General features: G+C 31.3%; 3 protein-coding genes across 4 annotated transcripts in view; 1 reads left to right on the top strand and 2 right to left on the bottom strand.

Annotated features, from left to right (window-relative positions):
* Positions 1 to 356, bottom strand: part of LOC112904951 — a 2,191-nt gene extending 1,835 nt beyond the window's left edge. Inside the window, exon 1 of the mRNA XM_025976283.1 lies at positions 104 to 356. Coding sequence (XP_025832068.1) covers positions 104 to 239 — 136 coding nt within the window. The 5' untranslated portion in view covers positions 240 to 356. The remainder of the gene's footprint in view (positions 1 to 103) is intronic.
* A 4,384-nt stretch (positions 357 to 4,740) lies between these two features.
* Positions 4,741 to 8,152, top strand: LOC108744423 (heterochromatin-associated protein MENT-like). Of its 2 annotated transcripts, none has more exons than XM_018480177.2 (2): positions 4,741 to 4,910; positions 6,432 to 8,152. In XM_018480177.2, exon 2 carries the CDS (start codon positions 6,432 to 6,434, stop codon positions 7,836 to 7,838), a length of 1,407 nt encoding a protein of 468 aa, XP_018335679.1. In that variant the 5' UTR covers positions 4,741 to 4,910; the 3' UTR covers positions 7,839 to 8,152. The 2 variants fall into 2 exon arrangements, with proteins under 2 accessions (XP_018335679.1, XP_018335678.1); XM_018480176.2 differs by having other exon boundaries at positions 4,742 to 4,987.
* Positions 8,153 to 8,316: 164 nt separating this feature from the next.
* On the bottom strand, positions 8,317 to 10,698 carry LOC108744307 (E3 ubiquitin-protein ligase DCST1). The gene is made up of 2 exons (XM_018480013.1): positions 8,868 to 10,698; positions 8,317 to 8,659 (listed from the first exon to the last, which is right to left on the bottom strand). Exons 1-2 carry the CDS (start codon positions 10,685 to 10,687, stop codon positions 8,317 to 8,319), a joined length of 2,163 nt encoding a protein of 720 aa, XP_018335515.1. The 5' UTR covers positions 10,688 to 10,698.
* Between the last annotated feature and the right edge of the window lie 2,786 nt (positions 10,699 to 13,484).

Below are 13,484 nucleotides of genomic sequence, written 5' to 3'. Positions count from 1 at the left end.
TAATTCTTTAAAATCACTATATTTTATAAGTCGATAAATTAATTATTATTTTGAAAATATTTCTGGAGATATATCTATTTATTTTTTAAAATTAACCACGAACCTGTATCAACAAAAACATTCCTGATAAGGGGATCTCTGGGATGGAAAGCCCAAACAAATCTGTGTGCTATTGGTTTCGACGAATTAGATGCGCTTTCAATAAAGGAAATAGTTAAGTTATTTACATTTGGTTCCATTGCAATGAAATTTCTCGAAAATGTCCAGCACAACACGCAACAGACACTCCGACCAAGAATAATTACAACGACAACTTATTACTGTTAGCATAACAAATTAATACAACAAACTATCTTAGCATTGGATGCGCTATCTTCAACGTTATCTTCAGTGCTCGAGATCAAAAAGCATCCTGGGGTTAAAACAAACTCGTTTGTTAACAATAATACAAAAACAACAACAAAGACAATAGCAAATTGTTGACAATATTTTTATTTGTTACGGAATTGTTTTTACTGACGACCCTTATGCTGATGACGGAATTATTTTGTTAATGTAGTTTCCGATAAAATGTATTTTTAGGTAAAGGATAATTCTGTTTAATTTTAAAAAGATGTGCTCTGAAACGTGTCTTTAATGATTTTAGTAAAAAACAGGTATTTTTCAAGTTGTTATTTAAATATAAATTGAATTAGCTTTCACAATCAATTCGTGAAAAACCCGAAGAAAGAAAAAACTGGTATTTAGACAAATAAGAACAAAAATTATCAGCTTCTATTAATTTAATTTTGGATCTATAAATTCCAGAAGTATCATTTTATTTTTTTTATGTCGTCATGATTTTTTTCATATATTTTGCCAATGTATAAACAAGACTTATTCGTAGCTACACAACCCTGATAACCTACTTTCAAATTTTGATCCCCTGCTTTGAACTGCTATTGAAACGAAAATATTTTTTTTATGAAAGACGTACGTAAATCTCAAATTTCAAATTGATTTTTGAAAATTTAATTTCGTCACTTACAGATAAATTGTTAATAAATTATGGATATAAAAGTCAATAAATTTAGGTACAGTATATTTTTTATGCAAGTTAATTAATTTTTTGTTTCAACATTTTGCGCATTGAATTATTTCGTATTTTTTGCGCACTCATATTTACTCACATTTCTTGGAAGGACAGAGCTCAATAAAACCCAGTTTGTTGCAGGAAAATCCTGACTTTAATATGAGTTAAAGCTTTAAGAATTTCAACTATCTCAACTTTTTGTATTATATAAATTAAATAGCTATGCAAAAGTTTCCTAAGTGAACTATAAAATTGATTATGTGTTAAATTTCAATGGATTGTATATCAATTATTATAAGAATTTAGCCACCTGATAAAGCTACTGCTATAGTAAAACAATTATCGTTGAAATAATTTAACGTTTAATGTTTCACGTAAAGTTTAAAAAGTAAATACTGTAAAAATCAAGGTTTTGTTTAAAGATTCGTTTGATACAGTACATATCTCGTTATGATCTATGTATCGAATCAATTTCGAATTAAATTCATAATCGTATTGTACTTAACTGCCTTGATTTTACAATTTGCCATCGCGTTTGATAAACAGTTATGGCTTTCGAAAAACGCTATCCGGAAAGTTCGTGTAATTGATTATTTATCTACAGTGTGTTTGTACTGTTTATTCATGATTATCAGATTAATTACCCGTTGTTGGTTTTTCTAGTTACAGATTCACAGACCGTAATAAATTCTTTGATAATACTCTAAAAATCCTACACAATCTGAACAAACCAATCTAAAACAATAAGGAAAAATGCGTCACTGAAATCATGAGTTACAAGTGACCCAAAAATGGTACTGATTGTCGGATGCAAAGATGCAATGAAGATTTCATAAAGAAATTTACCATCATCATCATCATCATAAGGTAGTCAGTACTAAAACTGGTTGGACACGTACCTCCACTCTTTCCTCTCCTGAGCTAATCTTCGCATTTCCCTAAAACTAGAACAACCCATATTCTTAACTGTCTGCGAACAGTAATCTAATCCCTCCTAACTCCCGTTTCTGCCTCTAATATATCTCTGACTAGACCTTCATGACTGAGAAGGTGCCCTACTAACCTTTCTCGCTTATTTCTTATTGACTTCCATAGAGTCCTCTGTTCTCCTTCTCTTTCTAATACCTCTTCATTTCTAACGTTCTCTATCCACGGTACGCTCATCATTCTCATCATTCGCCCGTAACACCACATTTCAAACGCTTCTAACTTTGTCTTTTCCGCCGCGCCCACTGTCCATGTTTCGCACCCGTACAGGAACAGCATTTTTTTGTCTGGATAAAATGTACGCTATGTCCTTTTCTGTATCCTTGGTAATGCGTGTACAAAATTTCATGATGATCGGTTGAGCAGTTAAGGAGTGAAATAGTAATTAACAAACAACCTCACATTCGCTTTTATAATATTAGTTAGAATTGATATTCGGGGCCAATATCAAGTAGTATCAAGGGATGAGGTAACTCAAGTAGCAACGAAGATCAAATCAAATAGTCGATTAATGAAAACCTTTATTTTTAAGTCAAGCAATTTGCAAAACCATCAAGTTAGTTGACTTGATGGATCATCATGCAGGATTGAATAAAAATAGGTGCGTTTCGCGTAAGTGACAGACCAGAGTCAAATAAAAATTAGAGCAGAAAATTGAAGAGATTTGAGGATAAAATTGTGCACGAAGCGGTAAACGATAAAGCACAGGAACAAGAGAAAATGGTTTGTTAACATTTATAAGGTAAAGCGGTTGGATTATTTAAGGATTTAATTTAAAGACAAAAATATTGTGAACACGTTTACGAACAAAGAAAAGTTACCTTAATACTACTACCGTAATTATTTGACATACACGGAGAAAATGAAAAAAGAAAATTTACCTAAATACTAAAGCGATATTTACAATAATTATATCCCACTAGCCCGTTGCTTCGTAAGCGAAATTAATAAAAATTACAATTGAATTTGAACTTAAAATAATTTTTAAAGAAACATGTCAAAATTGAGATTATTACAAGTTGTCTAATAAATTCTACAATTTCTACGGCAAATTTAGTCATTTACAATCGAAAATTGTATAAAAATTTAGTTTTCTCCGTGTACATTAAACAGATTAGAATATTTTCAAATAAAAGTAACTGTACATAATACTGAAAGAACTGGAAAATAATAAGGTAATAAGTATTCCGTAGATTTCTGGTATTATCAAAGGCAGTCGACAACCGATTTGCTATCCTAAAAATTTCCAAAAATACTCTATAAAGTCTAAACCCTGGTATATGTACAGTACTATACCAAAGACTACACTTACAATCAAGGAAAGAACTACTGCTTTCGGTTAGTATTTTAAACTCCTTGTCCTACAATACTTTTTAAAGACACTTCCTAGATCTATACCTAACACTTAAGAAAATGTAGTACAGTTTTTGTACCTATAATATTTCATTGAACACAGGATATTCCCCTAACATTGTTCATTTGTTTTAAGGAATAATTTTTAAATACAATCATAATTGGAATTTAATGTGCATATGCATCTATATAGTACCTACTAATGTAAACAGAATGTCTCGAATTTAAACTTTTGCAAAAGTTCATAATAATGTTTCTTAAGTATAGAAATTTAAAAGATTTGTTTGTAAATTCGCTCCTAATTTACTAAACATCAGGTCGAAAATTAAAAATTTCCTTTGTGCTCTAGAAATGCATGCCACAAATTAATTTTCCTCTTTAATTAACATATTTTATTTTACGACGTATTCTAGACAGTAAATAACTCCCTTTATTAAAAAATACTTCACTTAAAAAAAACAGAAAAATTCTGTTTTTCGTTAAATTTCACCGACTAAATTATGTATACAATTTGGCTTGCGACAATATTATTTACAGCCCTCAGTCATATAAGCAATATTTTGAATAATTAGATGTTCAAGACTATTTACTAATGACTCTTACATTAAATATGTATTTTGTAGATTACTACATATTTTACAATACAGTAGGTTTTTGTTTAACATCCAGCCCAACGTAGGCACGTAGTCATAAATTTGATCTTTTTTGATACAATTAATTTTATTACAATCACCATCAATTTTACAAAAATTTAATAAATAAATTCGCTCGGATATGTCATAAAATAATGTTAATGTTAGATAAAGATAGTACGAGTGAAGATTTTTATTTCATCGACATTTTTATTATTTATCAAAGTTGTAATTTTTTGTGGAACGTCTTTAAGTTAAGTAATAAAATGATTTACCGTGTAGTACCCCGTTATGATGACCTAAAATAATTATATGTATACAACATGGCATCGGAAAGCGAAAATAATATTACTGATAGCCTTAGATCACTTTCTAAAATAATTAATGTTTTGTTACTTATGACTTTCTACGAGAATTTCTGATGTACCAAATATTGTCAAATTCCCAAGCCTAAACTATCGTATTATGGTGAGTTACTTCCACAAAGTGTTTTGCCATTGCCTACCGTTGGAAAATAAGAAGAAGAATCCTTTTGTACTTCTTACTATATTTTAAAATTAATAATGTTAAATTTGCAAAGCAGTATTAATAAATTAAAGCTCTCAGTTGTTTACGCGAGACACACTGTAAATACATATCCCCGATTTCGTTTTGGTTGTGAATACGGACAATAAAACAATGTTGACAGTCTGGTTTTTCCATTACATAGGTTAATGCCAACGTTCATTTGACTTATTTCAATGCTGACTTGATTGTTAATCGCGGTATTTAGTTGGTTAACGCGCAAGAGACGAGTACCGCGCGAGAAGGTGTTCGTGAATGTGCTTTTTTTAACAAGTACAGCCTTTATGTAAAAGATATACAAAGTTAGTGTTTTTTCGTATTTGTTTAAAACAGTTTTGGTAATTCGAACTTTTTACGTACTACTTATAGATTGAACAAGGTAATGTGTAAATGTACCTATTTAACGAATGTACAACTAGAAATACATTTTTCGAACACGTGACAATACAACTTTCAAGTTCGTCTACCTATCCAACAAACAAAACAATTAATTTCATTGACAGTGTCTAATATGGAATAGATATTACTATAATACAGTATTCTCCAAACTTAAATGACTCACTATTGAAACCTACAGGTGAAATTAAGCAAATATACGAATAGGTGGTATTTTTTAACATTTTTACGAAGTATTAATTTAGTGAAAAACTAAAGTTTCATGTGTTATATAATTTTATTATAATATATAGACTTGTCCAAAATAATAATTTATCACTTATTTACAGTAATTTGGAATTATCTCTTTGAATATTACCAAATATTACAGTTATCAGAAAACGTATTTATATTTGTATGGATAATTTTAGATGTGCTGCCCAATTTAAACGAATTAATCACACACAAGAAAGCAGAAAAAGTGGCGATTTTGTTTTTAAAATAGTAGGAGAAACATTTTATTTACATTTATTACGGCTTTAATATTTGTAAAATCATTTATTCAAATATATTCATAAAAATAGCAATAAATTTTTAAATATTTACCGAAACATTACTAAAAGATTAATAAAATCTGTGGGAATTCCAAGTGAAAGGAAAATTAACTATAGATAATGCTAATAATGAATAAACAAATATACTTTAATCTTTCTCAGGTATTAATTTTTGTAAAATACAAATAACAAATACCATCTTTAAAAATAAACGCTACGGATTTTCACTTTGGTAGTCCCATTTTTCTATATTTTCAGTTGAATAAAATTGTGAAAANATATATTCGCTTTTTATTTAGAAGACTAAATGTCAAACGGTTTTTGCGTTATATCTCAGTTATTTATTAAGCTATAATTAATAAAATATTCATAAGTTTACCTAAAAATACTAACAAAATATTTTGAGTAGTTGATAGTTAAGTATACAAGCTGCAAATATTTGATTTTCAAACGATAAAGAAACTGAAAAAGATTTCTATTTCTATTTTCTTCTTTCCATTACCGTAGTCTCTTTTTTTATTTCAATAATGAAGGGTTTTTAATGCTTAATGTGTTTTAAAATTCTATGTAAAGTACTGTGTCCAAATTATTAATGTATTACTGGAATTTTACGATAAATTTTCCTTAAAAGAATGTGACTAGACCAAAAAAATGATTTCTCTTTTACTTTCCATATATCTTCCTGGATTTTAAATTTATTTTAATTTAAAGGGGATTCTTTTTAAGGGATTTTAAACGGGTCCTTTTTTAATCTACACAAAAAAACGTTGTGAAATTCACAAAAGGTTTCAAATGAATTATTTTATATCCTGTTGGCTTTTATTTTACAATAAAAGTGTTTAACATACTTGCGTATAATAATGATAACAATTTTGAATGTTCAAATGTTTTCAGATGGAGTTTATAAAGTGGAAAGTACTATTAATCATCCCCATGTTGTTCTTATCAACAAGTCAGTTGCCAACAGAATCGGAGAAGATTCAAAAGAGATATGGCGACGCATTAGCAGCCATTATGGGAATCGGCATCCGTTTGCAAGCAGTTTTAGAAGATCCCTCTTCAACATCGAACTTCATTGTTTCGCCTATTAGCGCAGCCGTCGCAATAGCTCAACTTATCCTGGGTACAGAAGGAGAACTACAAGACAACTTGTACTATCTACTTTCTCTTCCTAACACTCAGGAAGCGGATAAGACAACGGTGATTTCCTATTTTCATAAAAACAATAACTTTAGTTATGTTTTACCGTATGCAAGACTTCATTTACAATTAGGTGCTTTACTTAAAGTTTTGGCCAGAGATTCGATTGGAAAACCGTACAAATTATCCTGTAGTAGCGTATGGTTTGTGAACAAGGATATCAAGTTGAAGCAGGAATTCTTGCAAAATTTACGAATCTTCGAGTCGCAAGTGTTCATGATGAACTATTCCACCGATCCAATTGCGTCGCAGAATTTCATCAACAAATGGACCGCAGATCATACTAATCAACTCATACAGAAAATCCTTTACAGTCCATTACCAGCGTCCACTTCTGCAGTTTTCCTTAATACCGTCCATTTTAAAGCGGAATGGGAAACACCATTCAGTGACGAGCTGAACATAATGGGACCATTTCAAGTGACACCGACCAAACAGTCGCAAGTAACGTTCATGAGAGGATACATGGACTCAGTGCAGTATATCGAAAACAAGGAAGCTAAATACAGAATGTTGGGACTTCCTTACAAGAACAACGAGTTAATCATGTTCATAATAATGCCCACAGATGATCACGAGCACAAGTTTAATTTGAAAAGATTCATCTACTCTTTAAAGGGAAGTAATATCCTGACCGAAATACAATCCGCAAAACGGAAACAAGTCCTGGTAACGCTGCCCAAATTCAATCTTACGAACACGGTTAGTCTTCTTGAACCTATGGAAAAGTTTCTGGCTTTCAGAGCTAGCCAAAAGAACAAGCAACCCTTAGATGTCAATTTAACAGGGAATGCGGTAGACCTTGTTGAGAAAGGAGTTGGCGAATTTGTGACTTCCAGAACTACCGAGAATGTTGATATTCAATTAACAAGAGCAGTGGACAATGGCAACTTTAGACTGTCAAATATGTTACAAGAAATGACAATTTCTGTAAACGAAAAAGGCACAGAAGCAGCGGCGGTAAGCATGAGCATTATAGATTATATTGGAGGTAGCAAAAACTTCAGAGTGGACAGGCCTTTTGTATTTTTTATACGTCATGAACTAACAACTGCCCCTTTGTTCTGGGGAATGATCTCTGATCCTTCTTTAAATCATTAAACGGTTGGTAAATCGTGACAACTTTCGTTGTTTCTCTTTTTTTTTGTTTCTATCTACTTCAGAAATGGGACTGAAGAACTGTTAAGAAGCTTTGTCGAATATTTTATGTTGTGTATAGTTCCTTAAGATTGCCATTAATATCTATTATTTATTGTACTACTTTACACGTAGGTGTAAATTTGTGTGTGATATGTATATGAATGCATGTTTTTTTTTTTACAAATAAGATGCAGAATGGAATAAATTTATTATTCCGAGCAAGAATTTTATAATGTAATCAACCGAGCCAATAAAATGTAGCACCTAAGTGCATATTTGTTGCATTTTGAATAAAAACAAGTTTTTCACTAATTTTCGTCTTCTAAAAAATAAGCCAACTATTAAATTGCAAATAAACATTTCTGAATGCTAATGTATATTTAAGAAAAATGGTAGGTGTTCAAAACCATTAATTACGACAAATAAAAATTAGTTGTTTCTATGTGGAATCATCTACATATTCGTCTGATTCTTCATAAGCGCTATCTTCGAGAGTTGGACTTTCTTTGCAAGCAAAGCACTGTTTTCCAACGTCTTCCCAGCACTCTGCACAATGAACAAAATGACAAGTTGGTGTTTTACATTTCTCATAGTCACCAGGTTTGCCAGTAGGTATCAAAGGTTCTGGATCTCCACAAATGATGCACTTTCTTCGTGCCGTTTTGAACATCTTTAGCCAATTAAATATTTTAGGATATTTTGTTCTTAAAACAGCGCAAATGTTCAAATTTTCGCGAAGGCGTTGCTGTCTAGCCATTTTTTTAACCTTCTGTTCCATGTGCCTTAAAATATAGAAACAAAATATACCTATACCAACTAAAGGACAAACAGAATGATCCTTCAGTACATCTCTTGGAATTGTAACAACATTTCTAGCGAAAAAAACTCAATTTTAGAAGAAATTTTAGTTGCATCTCTCGGGATAAAATACACAAAAGAGGGAGATGATGTACCTTCTTGTTTTGAAATGATAAAATGCTTGTAAATTACCTCATAAAGGCGACCCTCCTTTTAAGCGTTTCATTGTACAAATAGAGAACACGCCTCTTTTCCCTCTTTCTGTAGAAATAAGAGCAAATCACCCTCCTGAGCCTAAGGGCGTACGCTTGGGATATAATCAAACACCAAACGACAAAGTAAATACCAAATATTTTGTATAAGTAATAATTTGGCAAAAGAGCAGGATTGGGTAAACAACCTTGGTTGGTTTTGTAAGACTTTATACGTTTTTTGAAGTTGAACCCTTTGACAACTGACCGTAAAAGTCCAGCTATTAGACCAGTTCCTTTTACTTTTATTGTCATGTCGTGATGACCAGTTTGAATGTAATCTATTCTTCCATGGTGCCTTACCACCATGAGGGTCTCATATAATAATCGATCTAATAAAATAAAAGTTGTTGCTGTGACTATTTCAAGAGCCAGACGAAGAGTTTGTCCAAAAAGTTGTCCTCTTTCGGTTTGTAACGGCACCGCTGAGCGAGGATCGATCAGTTTCTTTCTTTCAATCTTCTTCAGTGGTAACAGTGTATGTTTTCCGTTAGCATATCGACGAGCGTCGATTCTTCTGAAATACTTTGTTATATAAATGTTGTCAAATTGAATTTCGCGAAGATATTTGTCGTGATATGTCTGGGACTTGATTATTATTTTAAGAAATACGAAAGCCAAGAGTCTCATTAGAAGTTTAATTATCTTATCTAAAATGTCTTTCTTCCTTTGGACGTCGTGCATCATAGCTTTCGCGGTATCAGAAGCATCCCTGTAATCAAGAAGTTGTGGAACTTTTGGCACTTTGTATTGCAATCTTACGTCTTTGAAATTTTGAGTTAGTTCGTCCGTGGATCTCTTCAAATAAAAATAACCTTCTCCGAATCCTGGATCAACTGCTTTGGACGGATCGCACCTGCTTGATCCTCCCAATGCTTGGGCTATATTGCACACAAAAGTCAATTTCATTGGCCAACAAAGTAGCCAAGCAGCAAACCATGTTACAGTATCATAACACGTATCATAAGCTTTTGCAAACATATCTCTGCATTTATTTGAAGCTTTCGAAAGTTGATACTCACATCTTAACTCAACCTTTTCAAGATACATCTTCTGGTATCTTTCGGCCTCATTTTGTTCACCTTTAGTACTATATTTCTTCTTTAATTCGTCGGATCGTTTTGTGTCGTCTAATTTTGAGTCTAAGTAATCGTTTTCTTCGCGGAGACGTATCACCTCTTGTTCGCCTTCTACTTCATCAACAATAGGCGAAGATACGTCTCTTATTGTTTGTATGGTCTCTTTGACTTCTGCCACGTCATTTTTGAGGCCAAAAATTGCTTCCATAAACGGTTTGAAGATCAACTCAACTCGGGTTTTTGTAAGATTGCTTGTGAGCCATATGGTACATGAGTATACTCGAACAATTTCTTTGCCGTTATTGCTGATGTTTTGTACCGGACCAGAGATAATGAAAGTCAAAACCAGAGCTTTCAAAACTCCTCTTCCCGCCTTTCCGCCAAAAGTCGGAAAAGTTAGTAGTGTGATGCATCTGATTTGCAAGGAAAATGCGAAACCAAATGCAAGAAGTAACGACGCAAGTGCACCAACAGAAAAGGATATTGTTGGAGGAAAACTTAAATCTACGATAATCATTTCGTAAAACGCAATACCGAGTAAAAGCCCGAAGACAAATTTGCAAACAATTTTCAAGGCTTTGTGCTCATTTTCGTCGCTGAAGAGTAACGGCTTAAGGAAAGGAAATATTTTAATTAGTTGTTTCTTCGAAGGTAGAGGTAGATATTTACGTTTCATTTTCATAATAAATGACGTTTGTAATATGTCAATAATTTCAACCAATGAATATCTGAATGTGTTTTTATTGAAATCGGGGTTTTCCGGTAAAAAATATCTATAAAAAAATGAATCAAAACAATGGAAATTCTTCCTATACAGTCCACACTCTCATTAGAAGATAATTTTTCAAAGGATTTTTCCATGGAGGACGAAAACAATAAGGTTTAAGGCTTCCTTTTCAAGTTTATATGGTATAAAATAACAAATATTTCTATTAAAAAATAACTTGGTAAAGTGTTGTAATACATTTTAAAAAGCTTAACAACAACAAACAGTCTATCTAGACAGTAAATAACTCCCTTTATTAAAAAATACTTCACTTAAAAAAAACAGAAAAATTCTGTTTTTCGTTAAATTTCACCGACTAAATTATGTATACAATTTGGCTTGCGACAATATTATTTACAGCCCTCAGTCATATAAGCAATATTTTGAATAATTAGATGTTCAAGACTATTTACTAATGACTCTTACATTAAATATGTATTTTGTAGATTACTACATATTTTACAATACAGTAGGTTTTTGTTTAACATCCAGCCCAACGTAGGCACGTAGTCATAAATTTGATCTTTTTTGATACAATTAATTTTATTACAATCACCATCAATTTTACAAAAATTTAATAAATAAATTCGCTCTCATGGGATGTGTTATCAGAAAGATCACTGTCTTTAGAATCATCAGATTTTGAGAGCAGAATGCCAGCCAGACTAGACAAAAGGTGTTTACTCTCCTCTTTTTGTTTAACATCTTCTAATTCGTTTGAAATAATATTGGATAAATTAAATAAAATACTTTTAACTTCTTTTAAGTTAGGATTTGTACTGATGTGACCATCAGACATACTTCGTGTCATCACTTTATCTTTTTTTAATTCAGTTTCATTAATATCACTCCCTAGTTCACTGCCCTGCATGCCACATGATCTACGTTTCCTTGGAAGTGTTTGACTACTAACTACCAGTTTCTTATCATTATTGGGAGTCAATTTTATAGATGAATTTAACAAATTTTCACATGATTTATATTCTGCTTTATCACAAACATTGGAACTTGAACTGCTCTGATCCATAACTAATACAGGTGGTACCATTTTATCAATAATTTTGAATACATTTAGTGGAGGATGAATATTGTCTTCAGCTACTTCTGCGAGGTCTAATTCTTTAGGTGGTGACGTTTGATCAATGTTGAACAATTCATCTGCTATTAAAATACAATGAATTAAAAAAGTTATGGAATATTTAATTACTAGAATTTACCATCATCAACAAATGATATGTCTTGAATTTTCATTGCTAGGTAGCTGGCTTCAATGAAAACAAAATCTTCCTATAAAAGAATATTTTTAGCAACCAAGTTGAGTAAACTAAATGCCTTAGCTGAAAAAGCACCATACATAAACTGCCTCTGAAGGTGTAAATCCAATAATTTTGTGAAAGATACCACTATTAAAATTAATTTATCCCTTAAATTTCACAGCAGCTTGCCACCACTTACTTAGTTAAAACAGATTAAATCATTATCAACTTTTTAGCTTACCTCAAAGTTATAGATATTATATTGGATCATTCACACCTTCTCAGCTAAGACCCTCCTCCATATATTTTTTATTTTACTTTATAAAATTGTTAGAATAACAAACTGCAACTTACAAAGTGTCCTTGATCCTCTATGATTGATAAATTCTTAATGTCTTTGTTAGCTTCTGTATTAGTTGATCCTCCTTCACTGACACATCTTTGTAACTGTTGTTTAGGTATATCACCCTTACAAGATGTTAAATTGGGGATTTGAGACAATGAATGTAGTTCTTTATCATTATCTTTTGTGTCTATATTATTATTTAAAACGTTAATTGTCTGGCAATCTTTAGAAAATCTTTTTAATAAACTTCCTCCACTTCCAAAAGCTTCATTTAAAGTTTCATTTAAAGCAAAATTTGAAGATTGAACAGAATAAATCTTTGAAATCTCAGAGCCATTCAGACTTGCTGAATGAAATGAAATATCTCCAGAATTTGTAGAAGTACTAGGAAATTTTCCATATGAATTGGTATATATAAATGCAGTATTTAAAGGACTGTTTAGAAAACCAGCTGAATTGTGTGCTGTTATGTTTAATTTTTCAATGTCAATAATGCCAAGTGATTCACGACCGTAATCATTAAGTGTAACATCTAATTCATTTAATTTTAAAATTCCAAGTGACTCTCTACCAAGCATAAGAGATTCTCTACCAAAATCTTCAGGACTAAGTTTTAGAATATCTGCTCCATTATTGTCAAATACTTCATTACTTAATAATGAGCCAAATGATTCCATTTTATCCTACATAGAAAAAAATATATAATTTTTTGTAACGTTTTTTAAGTAAAAAGGTACTGATTACAATTAAAAAATATGGTAAAATATCAAATTAATCAAACAATACTTACCCAAAACTGATTTTTATGTTGCTATATTACAAAAATACGTTCTTATTCATTTATAAAACTTGCAAATAAAGTATTATTGGTTTAAAATTCACAAAAACATTCACTATAAACACAGTTAACAGTTAAAATCGACATTTAAACTTGACATTGACGGTATGTCAATATGACAGGGATCATATTATCGGCATTTATGAAATTTCTTTTATACCAACGTTTTATACGTGCGTTTCTCGTTTACTTGAGCATACTACCAAAAGAGTACTCTAGTAGGTCTTTAAGATATTTTATATATACAGAGCGATTATAAAAATATGTATATAC

Source organism: Agrilus planipennis, unplaced genomic scaffold (genome assembly GCF_000699045.2).
Source record: "Agrilus planipennis isolate EAB-ADULT unplaced genomic scaffold, Apla_2.0 scaffold17, whole genome shotgun sequence".
NCBI lineage: Eukaryota > Metazoa > Arthropoda > Insecta > Coleoptera > Buprestidae > Agrilus > Agrilus planipennis.
This window is presented reverse-complemented; position numbering and strand designations above follow the sequence as displayed.

What these genes read in the sequence shown, in the direction of transcription:
- LOC108744307 (XM_018480013.1), bottom strand. Translation starts at nt 10,687, where the DNA reads ATGAAAATGAAACGTAAATATCTACCTCTACCTTCGAAGAAACAACTA. An exon ending in AGGAGGGTCGCCTTTATGAG is followed by an intron (nt 8,660 to 8,867) that starts GTAATTTACAAG and finishes CTATATTTTAAG; the next exon opens with GCACATGGAACAGAAGGTTA.
- LOC108744423 (XM_018480177.2), top strand. Translation starts at nt 6,432, where the DNA reads ATGGAGTTTATAAAGTGGAAAGTACTATTAATCATCCCCATGTTGTTC.